Source organism: Notechis scutatus, chromosome 1, assembly GCF_049901735.1.
Source record: "Notechis scutatus isolate UNSWTSFEM ecotype Mainland chromosome 1, rNotScu1.2, whole genome shotgun sequence".
Classification (NCBI taxonomy): domain Eukaryota; kingdom Metazoa; phylum Chordata; class Lepidosauria; order Squamata; family Elapidae; genus Notechis; species Notechis scutatus.
Genome location: NC_142009.1, coordinates 113981171 through 114001206, shown reverse-complemented (window position 1 = coordinate 114001206; position 20036 = coordinate 113981171). Strand labels below are relative to the sequence as shown.

General features: G+C 39.9%; 1 protein-coding gene across 8 annotated transcripts in view; it reads left to right on the top strand.

Moving 5' to 3' along the window:
- ANKRD6 (ankyrin repeat domain 6) overlaps positions 1–20036 on the top strand; it is a 116501-nt gene that overhangs the window by 54192 nt on the left and 42273 nt on the right. For 7 of the 8 annotated variants that reach the window (XM_087943451.1, XM_087943435.1, XM_087943444.1 and 4 more), the window contains exon 2: positions 7697–7967. In XM_087943451.1, coding sequence (XP_087799577.1) covers positions 7848–7967 — 120 coding nt within the window. In that variant the 5' untranslated portion in view covers positions 7697–7847. Of the gene's footprint in view, positions 1–7127; positions 7412–7696; positions 7968–20036 lie in introns of those variants that run through there. The other variant, XM_087943428.1, reaches the window with a different exon arrangement.

Sequence of the window (20036 nt, the reverse complement as noted above, 5' to 3'; positions counted from 1 at the left end):
CCCCAATAAGCATACATCCGTATGTTAAGAAAAGAGAAAAATGGAAAGATATTTCCAAATATAAAGAGAGCTATTGTATTTAACTAGCATCAAGCAGGTTTGTTTAGCAAAAGAACTAGACCATCCCACATATCCAAAATGAACAGTGACATGTTTTGAGAAATTTATCGAAGCTCACCCAAAATGGAGGCAGTCATATGTCTTTATTAAAGTATCTAGCATGGTGAGTTCATGAACACATCCCTACAAATACTTTGGTAACTGTTTGGAAGTGGATTGCCATTGCCTTCTGCTGGAATGCTTTTCCAACTGCCAAATTTAGTTTAATTGTGCAGAAATGGGACATCACAAGGCAGTCACTTTTTTAAACATTTGACAAACAGTATTAACCTTGAAATATGATCCAGAAGGATACCGTGATCACATTGAAAACCATTGAAAGATCAAGGAAGGCAGGATGGATGCATCGTCCCATTCTAGTCCTACTAAAGGTTATCTACAAATGCAATCAATGCCACCTCTGTACTGTGATGACCCGGGGCGTGGTACAAAGGTAACACAGTCACATAAGTAAGAAGACTCCCTTTAATACCTCCAACTTTGCCCCCAATGTCCAGGTTACCTTCGGCTGGGAAAAAAACTCCCAAGAACAGTCTTTAAGTGGAGGAAATTCAACCAAAAACAAAGTACATACAAACTGTAAATAAAAATCCACACAAACCACGCTGCACTAATTAACTTGACAGGGCAGGAGAAGGAATTGCAGACTTGAAAGCCCAGCAAAACACACACAGTTGGGAAGATGCCAGGAACCCAGATAAGCCTTGACAATAACAGATAACTCACAGTTTGCTTCTAACAAGTTACTGTGCACAACCTCCCTTTTTAAACACTGTATTCCCAGCTGCAGCTAATGAAGGGAATCAGGGCCTTTTCCTCCCCCCTAAGCCACGCAACTCACGTTGTTTCCTTCTCCGTTCCTCCCTGTGTGCCCTAGGATGAAGAGGGGGTGGGCCTGGATCTTCCTCTGAATTCCCTTTGCCTTGCTCTACCTCTCCCCTGCTCTGTCCAGCCGGCCTTTGCCCTTCCCCAGTTTCTTCCATAGCCAACGGAACCACACTCCCACTCCCTGTCAGCTGCTCAGCCTCCCCCTCAGAATCAGATTCTGACAGGGGCATGACAGTACTATATCCCAGTCTGAATCCTGAGTGAAAAGAATCCAGATAATACATTTTCCCCAGGGCCCTCTGCAACTTCAATCCAACCATCTTCTTTACTAACATTACACAAAATCTTATAAGCTCAGCTCATCTGAAAGTCATGCCACACAATGTCAAGCGAATAATCAGCGTTGCTTCTCATGAAATGTTTTGTTAAATTTGGGCTGCATGTAAAATATCTAATATAGTAACTCTTTCTAAAAAAATCACATAATGTTAAAAGTTTATGATCTTATGGGGCAGCATTGCTAGCTGTTTAGAGCCGCATGGAGCCCATTGGATACACCTGGTTTAGTTGTAAATGTCATTTTCTTCTGTTTATAATAACAAGCATTTTTTTTTACTGAAACGTTTCACAAATTGATTTGGGAAGCGTGCTTGATTTAAAATCTGTTTTGGAGATGAAGTAAATAATTTGGGCACACCAGTGTATCTGCTTTCAAAGGTACACCATTTAATTACCACATTGGCTAGATGAAGCTGCATAGCCCATCTAACTGGATGGGCATAATGTTCTTTCATTAAACATAATGTTCTTTCGTAAAAAATATATATGAAATCCTTGACATTGAAAAATTAATCAACAAATAGTTCTAAAATATATTAATTTTCTTGCAGCACTGGTTATATTCTACAACGATTGATGCTTGCATATGGTAAAAACAGATACTGGTAAATTAAGAATATATTCTTGAAGATTTATGGTCAGAGAGCATGTTGCTGTCTATAGTGCCTTGTTGGTCTAGCATGCGATAATAATTCTTAACCAGCATTGAATGACTGGGAAACTTCAGCCAGGTTGAGCCGGCTAAATGAGGATGCTTGAGAATTGTGGCATAGTGTGTGGTATGTGCCCAACCATTGTGGTTTGCAAACCTCAGCTTATGTTTGCAAACTTAATATATGTTGTGTAAAGTCAGGCAGCTGAGGGTTAGTCACTAAGTCATGGTTAAAGGCATTGTATCTTAGGTTTATATGTGAATATGCTTTTATTGGGAGATGCTATCACAGACCTTTGGGGGAAATGTTTCTAAAAGCAAAGGAATGTTTCGTAAAGCAAAAGAAAGCTGAAATAAGATCATAAGCACACTCACGGTCTCATTTAGTGACTACTTGGCTTAATGATGGCTGGTCCCAGGTGTGGGTGCTAAATAAGAGCTATCTGAACATTTGTCATGAATGTGCTTTGACCAACTCGTGAGTGCTTGTAGCCTAATGATAAGGTGACCAACTTTTTTACAATGAGAAGGAGGACACAAATAAATTGAAGAAGAAAAAAAAGCTACTTGCACGCGGTGCACTCTTGCACGTGGCACACATTCTCAAAACAATTCTCCTGTGTGGAGTGCATGTGTCTCATAATCGCATCTCGCCACACTGTACCGAGCCTTGACGAATCGTCATGTCAAATACAAATACGTCACATCACACACAATGAATCGGATCGGCATCGATCAAATACGGAGATTTACAGATTAGTCTTCAAATATCAAAAAGGAGGACATGTAGGAGGACACTTTTTGAGAGAGGACAGAACGTACAAAAGAAGGACTGTCCTCCCTAAAGGAGGACGGTTGGTCACCTTACTAATGAGTACATAAAAGACTGATGTGTATACTTCCTGCTTGCCCCAGTGTGAGAGAACAGGCCAGCACCTGTTATGGAAGGGCAGGAACAGGTGATGTTGGTGCCCTCAACTTATCTCTATCCTGGTAGGAAAGCAACCTCCATCTGAGCTTTCTCGTTCTGCATCAAAGGAGTATTTTCCTCCTTCTGCTGGCCCAAGCAAGGCAATCTAGTTTGCTTGCTTCCCTTCAGTCTGTTCTGCACAGACCCTTCTGATCAAGTTGGTTGATGGGTGCTCCGTTGAGCCTTCTCTTCCCAATCTCTGCCTTTGAGAGTTGCCTCCTCTTGGATCATGGTCTATTTTGCTTTTTCAAAACAGGTTCAGAAAGGAGCAATGAAATATAGTTTTGCTTTTAATTGGAGAAGCCGATAGCAGCTCTGCTTGACAAGAGTTTTCCCTTTTAGTCCAGTTCTTTTTAACCAGTTCTTAAAAGACCAGAGAGCAGTTGAGATTTACTTTCCGCAGGCCAGGGTGAAAAGGGGAAAGAAAAGGGGAAATCCACCAGTTGAGGGCCAAATTAATAGCTGTCCAGACAGGATACCTGACCATCACTGTGACTTAAGTCACTAGCTCCCGAACCTTTTGGGCACCAGGGACTGATTCCGTGGAGGCAAGTTTTTCTGGGGACTGGAGGGGGCGTGGTTTTGTGTGCTGCCTGCATCCCGCAGATGGGGCTTTACTTGTTTGCACAGACTGGTTTCTGGCATGCCACAGCCTAGTACTGGTCCACAGACAGGGGGTTGGGGACCCGTGACTTAACTGGCAAAAAAGGAATTGAAATCCAAACATTTTATTTCATTTACAGCTGGTTTATGCACAGGAGACAGGAGAAGTTAAAAAGCTTTTCTGCCCAAAAGCCCAAAGTATCCAGTTGTATAAAATGTGGTCCATGGTATGCAGTCATTATTCAAAAGTACCAAAAACTGCCAGTTGCTTATTTATCTCTGAAGCAGGCTAACATTGTTTGTTTTCAGATATCTCTTTTTTTGGAGTGGTGGTGGTGGTGGTGTTATTCTTCAACTGTAGAGCAGCAGCGAATGAGTTATCCAGGACCATTTTTGGAATTCATTATTTAGAAGTGGATTTCAGCTTTCCCTCATTGCTAGGAGTCTGAAATTCTCATCTGTTTTGTCAGCTACGCATAAAGCCTCTTTAGAATGGAATATACTCCTTCGTGGTTGATGGACACATCTGCATAGTTCCCTTGGCAACAGTGCAAGAGTGGTTTATCACTGCCTTTTTCCAAGATGCTGATAGAAGACAATGAAGCTCAGAAAGCACCAAGAGGACTCCACAGTTTTCTGAGATGGTTTGCCAGCTTCCCAATCTAGCCCACAATTTTGGGATTTCCAGGTAGATTTCATTCAAATATTTACCAGATCCAACCCTGCTTGCTATTTTGAGATCAGGCAAAGTTGGCCCCAGCAGATCTAGTGTACAACTTGCTGGTCCTTCTGGATTAATGGTGGCCATTTGGGGAGCAGGTAGCAGATGTGGCTAGGGGGATTTTGCATAGATCCATCTTGTGTACCAGTTGTGCCTATTCCTGGACCAGTGGCCTTGCTCACAGTTACTCGTGCCTTGGTTAGTTCCTGGCTGCATTATCTCAATGAGTTCTACATGGGGATATCCTTGGAGACTATCTGGAAGTTGCAACTATGCAAGAATGCAGTGGTGCACTCAGTTTTGACACCCCCATGGTTTGCCATATTTCACCCAAACATATATTGCTATATGAGCTCTGTTGGTTTCAAGGTGCAGGTTATCACATTTGAAAGTCCTGTTTGACATGGAACCAGTTTCTAGAGTCCATTTAAACTCACACGTACTGCTTCAGTGATTCCATCCAGCCACCTCATTCTCTCCCATCCCCTTCTTCTTTTGCCCTCAACCTTTCCCAGCATTAGGCTCTTCTCCAGTGAGTCCTTCCTTCTCATTAGGTGGCCAAAGTAGTTGATCTTCATCTTCAGCATTTGGCCTTCTAAAGAGCAGTCAGGGTTGATCTCCTCCAGGAAGGCCTGGAGGAATGTTGTCCATGGGGTCTCAATGGGTCAGATATGACTTCGCAACTAACAATAACAACAAATTATGTTTCAGTCAGGGGTGGGATGCTGCCGGTTCTGCCTGGTTCTATAGAGCCGATAGCTCTGAAGAGCAGCAGACACAGAACCGGTTCTGTGTTTGCTGATGTTTGGCCCACCGCCTGCCTGGGCTCTTACGTGTCCTTTATTTCCTGCTTTTTCAACCTCAGCTGCTTTGCACAGCACAGCTGAGGTTGAAAAAGCAGGGAAAAAGAGGCTTTTCGAACACTTACACGCCTGCGTGCAGCACTTTTCAGCTGTCTGGGCGGCACAGCATAAAGTTAATTCACATGCGCGCATGGTGTGTGTCGAGCGTGCGTGCGCAGTAAGCATGTACACGCAAAATGTAATCACCAAACCAGCAGTAACGCTGGTTGAATCCCACCCTTGGTTTCAATCATAAAAGCTGCCCAGAGTTAGGTTATATATAGTGAGTCTTTTAAATAAGAAAATGAATAAGTAAATATATGTAAATTTGTAAGAGACTTAGTAAACAGGCAAGGAGAAATAATGACATGTGAGGTCATTTTGAATCCTGACTTCTGCAGCCACTTTTTCATTTTGTTTCCCTTTTGATAATGATTGTGAAGCCCGGAAATTAATTATTCCATTTCTGGCATATAGCATGTAATTGAAAAGGCTTGATCTTGTGCATATGCTGCATGGTGGGTCTCTTTGCTTGGAAAGCCTTAACTCCTCTCTCTTTTTTTTCATGTAATATTGGCAGGGCACAGCTCTCATACCAGTCCCTTTTTGCCAGCTCCTGTAAATTTATCTGCTGGCTGCATTTTGGTTTTCCTTGGCACTCAGTTTCAGACAGCGAGTAGATGGCAGCCAAGAGATACAAAAAAAAATAAATCCTTTTGTTGCTGCCCTTTCGTTGACCAATAATCACAAAGTTTTTGTTTTTGTTTTAAGTTCACCAGTTAAAGCTGTAATGGGAAATAGAAACCAGAGTTTTGATGTTTTGGATGAAGTTGATCAAGACAGGAAATTCATTTTAGAAAGTTACCAATCATGGCCCTTGGTATGCTGCAAGTTGGATAAGCAGCAATGAGATAAGGAGCTGTTCTGGATGTGTGATAAAGGCACACTATGGTAAGAGCAAGATTTAGAGTGGTTCTGGATATGTGGATGTAGTTTTGGAATGTGTTAATAAGTAGTTTAGAATAAGTAGTTTGGAGTAGTTTTTCCTAGTTCGAACCCCCAATTATCACTAGCAGAAAATTTGCAGATACCAACAGACATAAGCTGCCAACAATAAAATGAAAAAAAAAAAAAAAAACCATAGCATTTTTACTTCAAGAAAACTAGTCATCTTAAGAGAGGAAAGTCAGACAGTCTTTTTACTATTTTGCAGGGTAGGCAAATGCAAATTTAAATATCCTCTTTATTTCTGGATGGGTTTCCTTGAAATTTCCTGGAAGAATGCTTGATTTTGGTCAACTTCACTTATTTTTATTTATTTACTTATTTTACTTATATCCTGCCTTTATTATTTTTGTAAATAATTCAAAGTGGCAAACACACACAATATGGCAAGCTTATAAGAAACTTATTCACCTGTGACAAAGCCTGTTTTGTGACTCTTATTTTAATGTTCTCACTATAAAAGAAAAGTAATCCCAGAAAGTTTTAAGAGCTGTGTAATATCAGGGAAAAAATGTTATACCTTACCTGTTGTTGTTGTTTTGGCTAGTTTTTGATAGCAAAATGCACTTTCCCCCTCTTTCGGTTTAAGAAGAGGAATATAAAAATGTGGTCTATCTCCTCTGAAGTGGTACAGCGTGTTCTCTCATTTTAATTTGGTGCATGAGCAATCTGGACATGAAATGTTCCACCAAAGAAGCTGGCATTTTTGTTAATCGGAAAGGACACTTTTTGATTTGAGTTAAGAATGTGCTTTTCACATGCACAAATAGGTGGGAGAAGTAGTTTGGAGCATCAATAAAGGAGAATATTTGGAGCTCAGGGTTGAAATGAGAGATCCTTGTTTCTCCCTGAGCTTGCTTGTTTTCCTGAAGACGTTTCATTACCCAAACTAGGTATCATCATCAGGACTAGCACTGATGGTGTTACCTAGTTAGGGTTAGGTATTGAAACATCTGCAAGAAAACAAAGCAAGCTCAGAGAGCACCATAGTTTAGTTTTCTTGTGTGAAGCATCTTCCAATTTTTATTTTTATTTTGCTCTTTAAAGCTTTGCTCCTTGAAGGATTAAGTCTGACAGTTAGGAGACGCACAGTGGGCTAAGCTGTTCAAGAGTGCAGTCCGAGTTGGATTTATGATATGCCTAAAAATTATAGCTGGAAGAAATGTGAACATGGGTGACTGGTTGATACACACCCACACCGGAGGTAGTATTTTGTGAAAGGGAGCGTCTCAGTAAAAGAAGGAGATTCAGCACTGCTATCTTGTAGCAGAAAGGCTGTGAAGAGGTGTCAATGTTGCAAATGGACCTCCTGAAGGACCAACAAAATAGAGGTGGGTTACCAAAAAGTGCCGGATCTGTGGTCTATATACACCCAGAGATTAGAATGTACTGTGTAATTTTTACTAAATGTGCGAATTGCTGATGGGTGGATCAAAAATATCTCTCCTCCCCAATCCCCATAGATTTGGCTGTGTTTGGTTTCTAGCTTCGTAATCTTTGCAAATTACTTTGCCACTCCTTTTCACAATTTTTTGGGGGGAGGGGGGGAGGAATTGCTACTACTTTCTTTGGTTTACAAGATGTGCCTGACTGTGTATGTTGTTTCTCCTTTCCAGCTGCTCCGATCCACAGATGCAGAAGATGGCTTAGCAACAGACCAACCTTCTCCCATGCTGGGGTCCCTCTGTGCCTGGCAGTTGGACTGATGTGAATCTTTTGTTTTTTGGATCGAAGAAGCTTGTTCCCAAAGCCATTCTTCCCTAATTCATGAGCCAGCAGGATGTGGTCGCCGTCCTTTCAGAACGCCTTCTCATAGCTGCGTACAAAGGGCAAGTGGATAATGTGGTGCAGCTTATCAACAAGGGTGCCAAGGTAGCCGTTACCAAGGTAACAAGAGAAAAAAAAACTCCTTACAAATTTACTGAGATCTAACCTCACTCCCAAAGTATTTTTTCCCCTCTGTGATAAATGTCTTCTGGCTTTTGAAAGTGTAATTGTTCCAGAGACCAGTACGGATGAATATGTGTGTGTGTGTTTTTTTTCCTTTTCATTCTGCAGTTGCATTTAGGTGTCAAATAATTTACCTTCTCTTCTGTTGTTTCCACCCACCCACTCCTCTGAAAGGGGAAGGAGCAAAACGCTTCGGCTAATAATGTGCAGAGTTTTCAAAGCGGATTTTGCATTTGTGTTGGCAAGATTAATTGCTGTGAAGTGAGGGCTGGGGGCAAATTAAACCACAGTCCCTTGGGCTTCCTAAGACGGGGAAATGGAGATAAATACACTTTAGAAGGAGGAAGGCATTTTGGGGGAGGGGGGGGGACAAGCAAGTGCTATATTATGTATTCTGTATTTTCAAATGGCTGAGAACATGTTGAATGCTTCTACTGTATTGTACATTGTGCTCCATTCTACTAATTTCTCCAAGTGAAGATTTTAAAGCAGCGAATTATACTTACAAAACCTCAAACTAGTCCATTGAGTAATCCCAAGCGCCATCAAAATTTAGCTCTAGATAAGGTTTTTTGCAGCCATGAAGCTTAAAAATGGGGGAATGCTATACAAAAAATAAAAAATAAAAAGCCCCCAACCTTTCTCTAGGGAGAAAGATTTATTCCTCTGAGGTTGTTCAAAGAGACAGAACTGAGGAGCAGTGACTAGCTGACTCTATTCTGCCAGAATCTCATCCTGTAAACTGGGACAGATAGCTGTGATCTGACTTAATTGCCGGGTTTCTGTGCTTCCACTCCAGATACCACAATGATCAGGGAAAGATAGGAATGCAGAGTAGCACATAGTTTCTTCTGAGTTCTAACTCAATTCTGAGTTATTTAGATCTGGGAACCACATTCTGACAACACTGACAGTCTTAATGTCCTAAAAAAGAGAGAGAAGAACTGATGGTACTTTCAGAAGGGCTCACCTATCTATAAATTTAAGAATAATTGGCTTCCACTATCTGCCAGTACAGATATTTTCCTCTCTCTTTTCTTGTGTTTCTTCTTCCTTCCTTTATTTACATATGTGTATTCTGCTTCTTCTGATAATTTCTTGGGGCTGGTGCCTCACTGCTCAGATTTGTAGACATTAAAGTAGTAGGTATGTATCTAAAAAAGAAAAGCCAGAAGGCAAATAAAAATCTGTTTGTATTCCTCAGTATTATATAAATAAACTTACCAGTAAGCAATGATTGACTGCAGCTCATTGTTAAGTGAACATGTTTAGCAGTATGTCTATGTTTACCTTGGAGTAAAGTACCACATTGAAATGTCATTATAAGTGCAAGTTAAGGGAAGCCTGGCCCAGTTTAGGAAAATAAAATGAACTGTATGGTGGATCAAGAATCTTTTTTTGTATTTGATTCAGTTGAAATTTTAAAATCAACTTTTGAAACCTTCAGCTTCCTGGAATTGTTTGGAATAATGGCTGGAGGTTGTCACAGACACTTTTGCATTTGTTGGTTTCATTGCAGTTAGATTGATACTTCAATAACAACCAATTACAGTAATTTTAAGATGTGCAGTGCATAATTTATACCCATATAAGAGTCAAGGTGCCAACTTACCCAGTCACTATAGTTGCAAAGCTGGAAAATAAAGGGCAGAACAGTTGGTTCCATCAATATTTATCAGGGGATGCCAAGAATGGTAAAAATTGTTGTAGTCCTGTTTTAAAACAGGACGATCCTTTAGATGTTCTGCTTCATGTGCTAGTCAGCTCAGTACCTTGTCTTACAATCACAATTGGACTGGAACCTCGGTTGTTGAGCAAAGCAGTTGCTTAGTGAGATGTCACATGAGTGCTTTGCTCAGTGACCACAATGCCAGCACACCTGATTGTGATTCTTTAGTGATTGTGTGGGTTGCTAAGCAGATGGAGTCCCAGGTAAGGAGGTGCCTCATGGGGGTGGGGGGGAACCCTAGGAGGCTCAGATCAGGAGCTGAAAATCCTCCCTGTCAAAATCCAAGCAGGATTTTCAGCCCTTGAATTGAGAGACACTTGTGTGTGGCCTATGCCAAGGCCGCCCCAGCCCCCTAAGTTAGGAGTTCCCAACCCCTAGTCTGTCGATCGGTACTGGGCCGCAGCATGCTAGAAACCAGGCCATGCAAATAAGCAACCCCCCATCCATGGGATTCAGGCAGCATGCAAAACCGCACTCCTTCTGGTCTATGGAAAAATCTCTTCCCACAGAACCGGTCCCTAGTGCCCAAAAGGTTGGGGGCCATTGCCCTAAGATACCCCATGCTCCTTTCCTTACCACACTGTCTATGTTCAGGAGCTGAAAATCTTCCATACTAAAATACTGTATAAAAAGGAGACTAGTAAATAATTTTATTTTATTTTATCGGTGATATGAATGGCAGTTGTTTTGCAACAAGCTGTTTGTTTGTTTTTTGCTGAATCTGGAAATGTTTTGTTTCTGTGGGAGTGAATTCTTTGCTTACTTTCCTTTTTTTAAAAAAAAATTATTCTAGAAAAAACATTTATTTGACATACATTTAAAACAGACAAACACACACACACACACACACACACATATGTGTGTGTGTGTGTATATATATATATATATATATATGTATGTATGTATGTAAGTTTTCTGGGTACTTATATGTATGGTATTCAGCTTTGTTCGCATATTTTCCCACGTCATTATAATTGTGCTTTTAAAGTTGCTGAAACGTTGCTACAACTTTAAAAGCACAACTATAATGACGTAGGAAAATACCCGAAAAAAGTTGAATACCATACATGTAAGTACCCACGAAAACTTAAGAAAACAAATATCAGACCTCTATGGGGAGGAAATAAACAGCCAGAGCAAAACCTATGAGAAGCTGGAAGTTAAAAAAGCAGGAATACTATGTGACCTCAAATTCCTATGCAGCTGCAGAGACAACAATGCAACACCAACCTGCTTCAAATTAACATTTCATCACAGCACAGCAGCTACTAAACGTATCCTGAAAAGAACTGAAATGGCTCTACTCAGGAACGAGTTCCACAGAAAGAGATTCCAATTGGATCAGTTAAACAAAGATTTGCTAACACTTACACCTGTAATTGAGCAGCAAAATCCACCCTCTACTTTGGGACAAGATAAAACAACTTACAACATAGAGAACTGAAACTGAAACCACTTACAAAAATGTCAAACTCTTGAAGAAACTAAAGAAATTAGAACATGACAAGAAAGCCCCCAACAACTCACAACAACACCTGAAACAATTAGTATATAACGTTTCCAACAAAGAACTCACCAAAACAGAAACAGATATCCAAACCAAAGGATTCAATTATGCTATAGCACCCAAAAAAATCCCCACAGAATCCATCATATGTGCAGTAGAATCCAGCCTAACTAAATTAAATACAGATGAAGCTGATAGAATAAGACACCAAGTTACTAACATCCTATGCACAAGCAAACCACCCAAAAGCAACTTGCACAAAGAGGAACTAAAAGCCCTGCAAGCCCTAAAAAACGACAGCAGCATAATCATACTTCCAGCAGATAAAGGTAATGCCACAGTAGTAATGGATAGAAAAGACTACGAAACAAAATTGACAGACCTACTCCAAGACTCCACATAAAAACCCATAAACACGGACCCAACCACATATCTGGAAAAAATAACCAAGAAGAAAATTATAACCAGCCATATGAGCAAAGAGATCCAACAGACGATCATCCCAAGAGAAAAATCTTCCAGATGCCCCAAACTATACGGCTTCCCAAAAATACACAAAGAAGGCATACCTCTCAGACCTATAGTCAGCTCCAGAGGAGCACCATTACAAAACCTAGCTAAACACTTAGCAAAGCAGCTACAGCCCCATGCTGAAGTAGCAGCTTCACATGTACAAAATTCAAACCACTTCTTGAAAATGATCAAAGATCTACATGGGGAACAAGAAGAAATGCTTGTAAGTTTCGACATGGTTTCACGATTCACTCAAGTCCCGATAAAAGAAACTCTTGAAATCATCAAAAATAAATACCAACCAGCTAAACACCTCATGGAACTAGCAGAACACTGCTTAACCAACACATATTTCATATACAAAGGACAAAGATACTAGCAAATTTAAGGAGCCCCTATGGGATCACCACTGTCACCCGTCATTGCAAACCTGTTCATGGAAGAATTCAAATCCAGAGCCCTAGCTAATGCCACCCACAAACCCAAACTATGGTTAAGATACATCGATGACACATTTGTGATTTGGCCCCATGGAAAAGGAAACCTAAACAATTTCCTAACACACCTAAACAGCACACACCCCAAAATCAAGTTCACCATGGAAACGGAAACAAACAAACAACTACCATTCCTAGATATACTAATCTACAAAAAAACAGATGGCACACTAGGACACACCATATACCAGAAGAAAACACACACCAACCACTACCTCAACGCCCAATCCCACCACCACCCAGCACAGATAAATTCCGTGGCCAAAACACTAATCGCCAGAATCAAACGCCTGGCAGACAAGACACACATAAAGACTGAACTACGCACCCTGACTAAAGTACTGACAGCTAACGGCTTCCACAAAAGCAAAATCACCGGCTTGATCCACAAAAACACACTGAGACATAATGGAGACCTAGAAGATGAACAGACCTATGGAACAACTGTCCTGCCCTACATAAGCAGTACTACAGACAAAATCAGTAAGATACTACACAGGCATCACATCAAGACTGCCTTCAAAACAGACAGAAAAATAGCAGCCATCCTAAGAAATCCCAAAGATAAAATTGACCTGGAAAACCAAGGCATATACGAAGTCCCCTGTGCATCATGCCCTGCCACATACATTGGACAGACCAATAGAAGAATAAGTACCCGCCTAGATGAACACAAAAATGCAGTAAAAAAGCTGGAACACACTTCCTCACTAGTCCAACACATGAAAGCAACAGGTCATAGCATCGACTTCAGTGGCACCAAAACCCTAGCCACTATAGAAAACCCCAGCCACAGAATTATCAGAGAAGCCATAGAGATTGAAAAAAAAGACCTGAAAGCATGAATAGAAGAGATGATTCCACCAGACTGTCAATTATTTGGAAGCCTGCACTCACAAACAAAAAAATTTCCACACCACAAGCCAGGCAAACACCTGGGCATAAACAGATCCCCCCTGATACCTCCAGCTCAAACACACCCCAACCAGGCACCCAGATGAAACCTAGCTTCCTAATAAATGATAGCCGTCCATTTACTCGGAGCCAAGCCACACTAAAAGCCTCCAATACAGGAACACAATGTTGCCAGCCAATCAAGACAAAAAAAGCTACAAAGACAGAAGATATTAGAAACACCAATCAAGCAGAACACAGCAAACTCCAAGACCAATAAACACAGACCAAGACTCCCAACCAATCAGGATGAAGAAAAAACCATTCTGGCACAGTAGTAGGCTAGCCCCAAATTTAAAACTGAAACGGCTGTGAAAGTCTGACTCACAGACAAACACAATACAGAAGCCTGATGATGGCAGATGAGATTCTGCCAAAACGTTGCTACAACTTTAAAAGCACAACTATAATGACGTGGGAAAATACCCAAACAAAGCTGAATACCATACATGTAAGTACCATGAAAACTTAAGAAAATATATGTATGTGTGTGTGTGTCTGTATATATATATATATATATATATATATATATATATATATATATATATATATATATATATATACACACACACACACACACACACATACACACACACACATACACATATACTTATATACATTTTACAGCATATATTGACCAATGGTTAAATCTTTATCATTGACATGATCTGCCTTGTTACAATAACTCCTTCATTCTTTTAATGTTTTAATTTCTCTATATAGTTTATGATTAAATGCACATCTTCTGTCATTTCCATAACTTATCCAAATATCAAATATTACCTTTTCTTTAACCACTCATACCAAATGTTCCATATTTCATAATAGTCACTATCTTGTTTATTTTTTAACAATTTGGTTAGGCTATCCATCTCAGTGCATTCATGTATTTTTTTAATTACCATATCCTCTGAAGGAATGGAAGACAGTTTCCAGTTTTGTGCGTAGGTTATTCTGGCCGCAGTTATGATATGCAAAATTAAATATTGATATTTTTTCTCCATGTTTGAATCTATCATACTTAGCAGAAAGGTTTTGGGTTAAGTTTTAAATTTTGTTTTGTTATATTTAAAATCCAAATTCTAATATTTTTCCAAAATTTCTGAGCACATGGGCAAGTCCACCACATGTGAAAATATGTTCCTTGTGCGTTAGTTACATTTCCAACAATTGGGTGGTAGGTTGGGGAACATCTTAGCCAGTCTCGCAGGAGGTTGGTGCCAGCGATGAACCATTTTATATAAGTTTTCTTTATACGAGACTGACATGGTTAATTTGTAATTTGTTTGCCAAATGTGTTTCCATTTATCTAATTCAATACTATGACCCACCTTTTTAGCCCAAATTATCATAGATTCTGTGACTGTTTCTTCTTTTAATTTGTAGTCCAAAAGATATTTATATGTTTTACTAATTGTTTTCTTTTCCTCTCCTAGCCATATTTTATCTAATTCTTATGGGGTCATATTAAAGCCAAATTGTTCTCTATCTTTTTTATAATGGGTTTGTATTTGTGCAAAGGGCTACCATGCTATCTCCTTTCCTTGAATTTGTATTTGGTTCCTATTTTTAAGCTCTCCAGTATCATATAATAAATCTTTATACCTGACAATATTTTCATAATCCAATACATTTGGATGTATAACTGCTTCCAATGTAGATAGCCACAATGGAACCTTTGGGTAGTGGTTTTTTTTTAATCTTTCCCCAGATATTGAACAACACATTTCTTACATGGTGCCTTTGGAAATATGAATGTTGTTTGGATTTTCCATCCCACATGAAGGCGTGCTAGCCAAGTTGGAGATCAAAACCTTCTAATACTAATAACCTTCTATTTTCTAATTTAACCCAATCCTTAAGCCAGTTTACTATAGCAGCATCATAATATAATTCAAAATCTGGAAGGCCAAATCCTCCTTTTTTCTTGGCATCCTGTAATAATTTATATTTCTGGGTTTTTTCCTCTGCCATATAAATTTAGATATACATTTGTTTAATTCTACAAAAAATTATTTTCCAACTTGACTGGCACTGTCTGAAACAAGAACAACAATTTTGGCAAAATATTCATTTTTACTATCGAAATACGTCCCAATAGCGATAACTGCAATTTGCTTACTTTCCATGAGAGCAGCCAAATGGCCTTTTATAAATAGGGTGATTCCAGAAGCAAGGGAGATATTCCATGCGATTAATATAAATAAAAACAACATAACATTTTATTTGGTACTTTTTATTAAGTATTGGAATAAAGTGTCTTTAATTCAAGATATATCAGATACATTTCTAATAGAATTTCATTAGACTTTTTCATCCTTTAAATGGCAAACTTCTGCTCTTTTAACTGGTTCTTTTTAAAACTGGCCTAGGAAAGGACATAAGAATTGGCCTGCTGGATCAGATCAAGGTCCATTTTAATCCAGCATTTTGTTTCTTACATTCAGTTCCTTCTAGAGTGCTCTTAAGCAGGAGATGGAGACATCTTTTCCTGCCTGATGTTCTCTTGCAACTCCGCCCCCAAATCTCTCAGTGAATTTCCACGGCTGAGAGCAGTCTTGAACCTGGATCTCCCCAGACCTAACACAACACCATAACCACCACAACACCAACAAGTCTTTGGCCATCCCTGTATCTTTGCAGTAGTGAGTTCCCCAAGTTAGTTATGTGCTGGGTGAAGAAGTACTTCATTTAGTGGCCGTTGAGAGTTTAAAAGGCAATAAAAATGTGGCTTACAACTGGTCCTCACATTTATAACCGTTATAGCATCCCCACAGTCACTTAATCAAAATTCAGATGCTTGGCAACGGGCATGAATTTATGGTGGTTGCAGTGTCCTGGGGTCATGTGATCATTAGTTACAACCTTCCTGGCTGACTTCCAACAAGCCAAGTCAATCGGGGAAGGCAGATTTGCTGCTGTCTCCATGCTATGCGTGACTTTATATAATTCAATTATTTTCCTTTTGTTATCAACTTTTTTTTTCTAACCTGAGGGTCCCACCTAATCTAAGCTTCCTTCTAAGGACAGTGTTTGAGCCCCCTGCCCTCAAAAGTACATCTAGTTCTTCCCTACCATGAAAGTCTCTGTCTATCAGTGCAGATGGCTAAACCAACCTCCCCTCCGCTCCCCCAAAAAGATTAAATCTTGTTTGTAAGACATTGACTTTAAACAGAAGTCTGGGAAGTGAATGTACAATATGTGTCTGTACAAGAGGGGCGCAATGCCAGGTGTCCTGCTGCCAAGCTGGTAGGAAAACAAAAGAAAACAAAAAGAATTTATAACCTCTGACCTCTGTTGGAAGAAATCTGTCAGCGCTGGTGACAGAATGATATCCTTTGCCACAACAGAGGCAAGGAGAAAACTAAGAAAGGTCAGGTTACATTCTCCTAGTGTAAAATATCTGAGGAGACCTGCAAGGAATTGCTGGGAAACCACTGCTATCGGCACCTGCTACTTGAGATCGTCTTCTCACACCTGAGAGCTTCACTTGGTTGTAATACCACGCTTTTGTATACAGTACAAGAATTTTGTATTATGCGAACAAGCCTTGGACGTCCCACTGAAGTTTGTATTCAAGGAGCAATTGGAAATGTTCACATCTCTTCATAAAAAATTTCAGTTGATTATAATGTCCAAATTTTGCATAAACTTAAATAGCTTGTTTTCCCAAAGTGTGGGAAAGACTAACTGTTAAGTATGAGGCATGGGCGTAGAAACAGAGACAAAACTGCTTCTCGTGAACTTCAGCTCTTTATTTAAAGCATGATAACAGAGACAAAACCCCCGGTTAGCAGCCACCCTTTTATAGAGTGAACTGCCATCCGGATGACCAATGAATGTTGTTATAGGGTTTGAACCTCGTCCAATGGGACTCGGCCCGCTAATAGCCAATCAGATTGCTCGGAATGAACCAATCATAACTTGCCATTATATGGGCCAATAGGAAGTGCAGGATTACGATCCTGCTATGCAAATGAATATTAATTACATTTATTTAGTTCACAACACTAACCATGGCTAAGAGTTTAAAGCAATTGAAAGCTGAGGGCACAAGGCTTCCCCCATGGAATGATATCACATATTTTTTTTACCTGACAGTCCTACAGATTGGTAGTCTGGGACTCTCATATTTTCCAAAGTTGAAGTCATACAACAGGAAGCTACCAAACTTGGAGAAGGCTAGTTTAGTGTTATGACCAGACAGGTTGATCTGTGAATCTACCTGATTATCACTTACATGATTTTCTTTTGGCAAATCTTCCAAACTTTATTGCTTTTGGAGTAGGTGATACATAGAAGTTGCCATCCTATAGCACACTTTCATAGAAGTCCAATTATACTTAGTGGACATTCTGAACAAATACAGGTAGTCCTTGACTTATGACCATTCATTCACTGACTTCAAAATTAGGACATTGCTGAACAAAGGGAGTTACAACTGGTATCCAAAAGTAGGGTTGTTGCAGTGCCCTGTGGTCATGATAGAAATTAGGCTGCTTGGTAGTGTGTCCACTCTTATTACTGTGGGGGTTCTGCAACTCCTCTGAACAGTGGCACTTGGCCGCAGTGCTGTGAGTCTGAAGTAGAGGCCTGGGGCCTTCGGCAGTCTCAATCAAGGCCTTAGGCCTTGACTTTAGCCCCAGTGCTTCTGCTATTGAGAAATGCCACCTATCTGCCCACGATGCCATCCACACAGCAATACTCTGTAGCAGTGCCGAGGCTGGGCCTGAAGTAGAGGCCTGGAGCCTTCAGTTTTGGGCAATTGCCGCTATTACAGTCTTTCCATTAGCCCTGTGTGTAATAAAGTCTCCTCATGAAGAGCAGCTGTCTGAAGCACTTGTGGGTGATCTCATATTTGAAGAGGAATGACTCTCCATCTCTTCATTCTGCCATAGTTATCAGTTTTGCTTTTCACAGAGCTTTCACCGTTTCTTCCCTGGGAGTCCCATTTCTGCTCATAATCCTCTTGATGATGGTGATGGAAATGCTTTTATTTTATTTTTTTGCCAGCTTTATCTTCCCCTGGAGCACCCTGGCACCATCTCCAACAGCACTCTGGAAATTCCCCAAGCTTCTGAAGCAGATTTTCAAAAGGACAGAAAACTTTGCAAAGAGGAAGAAATGAATAAAAATGAGATTGTCTCCTTCTTCTTTTTCGTTCATAGAGTCTAATCTTTATTTTTTAAAAACTGAGTTATATGTTTTTAACATTATGGCATTTGGGAATTCTTATTTGGTGAAGCAACCGCTAACCATGTAGACTCTCAGACAACAATAATATCATGGTCTCGGCTTGCCAAATTGAAAAAAGATTTCTGCCATTTCTTTTCTTGACTGGAGATCATTAAATCAAGCCAGGTTGAAGAAATCTAGAGTGAAAGTTTAGATTTAATGATAATTCAAGTATGCATAATCTGGTAAACACTTCATAACAAGTGTTCTGCAGGTTCAGGCATATACTTAAGCTTGTTCTGAACCCTATAGTTGTTAGAAGTAGGACTAGCCTAAGCATTTCTATTGACAAGAGTCTCTTTCAGTTAATCTCTGGTGGCATGTGTGTCATATAGTTTCGAAAAAACATGCCAAACCTCCTCAGTATTAGTATTACATAGTTCATTTTCATGTTAGTGCTGAGGAATTATTGATTTTATGAAGATGCTTCGAGTTCCAAGAAAATTGCGGACAATTGCCTTTTATCACTATGTAGTACTACGTATTGCAGTTTGTCAACTTAAATAGCTTCCTTTTCAGTTCATTCAGTTTTCTAGAACGTTTGAAGTTATGCCTGGTAATTCAGCTGTGTTAGTTGATTGTCATTAATGTGGATTCTTGCATTGGGACAAATGTTGGTTTCCTCTTTAAGTTCATGATCCACAAACAGTATCTTCTAATCTAATACAAATTTAAACACACATCTGTGTTTTCACAGCTTTGACTTTGCAAACTATAGGTAGGCCTCATTTAGCGACTGCCTTGTATGGCGACTGTTTTCAGTAACAACACTGATGAAAAACTAAGTTTACGATCAAACCTCACATTTACAACCTTCACAGGTTTGTAAAGTAAAGGAAAATTGAAGTAAGATCTTAAGCTCAGACATGGTGTCAGTTAATGACTGCTTTGCTTAATGACAGAGTTGCCGATCCCAATTGTGGTCCCTAAATAAGAACTACCTTATGAGGCAAATTCATTTTCCCATTCCAAGTAATTCTTGCTTTACTCCAACTACTTTTCTTTAGTTTCTGGCTTCAGTCAATCTTCTCTTCCCGTTCCTACTTACAGAGCTTCCACAGCATCCAATGTTCAAGCAGATAATTCTATTTCCATTTCTCTTTTACCTATTTTAATTCTACCATGGTTATGGGTTGCACTTTTGAAAGTTTGTGCAACTGATATTCTCTTGTACAACTGATATTCCCTCATCTTTGAGAAAAATGGGGAGCATATTACTCTTTTCCTAAACCCCGTCAAGAGGCAAAACCAGGGTGTTTATCCTCTTTCTTGATGACTTCATTTCCTTGATTTGAAATAAATGGTTTAGGCCACGGGTGTCAAATTCATCACGTGACACACTGTGACGTATCAAAATGTTTTTTGCCTTTCCAGAGCTGGAGTGGGCATGGCCTGCTCATGCCGCATCCGGCCTGCGGGCTGCCAATTTGACAGGCCTGCCTAGGCCATCTCTATTGCTTCTTCCAGGTTTGACTTCCTTTCCAGACAACTGAAATCTCCAATAGCAGAAGAAAAACAGGCTTATTCCTTGTGTGATATAGGTAGAATAGAAAGAATATTTTACACAAGAG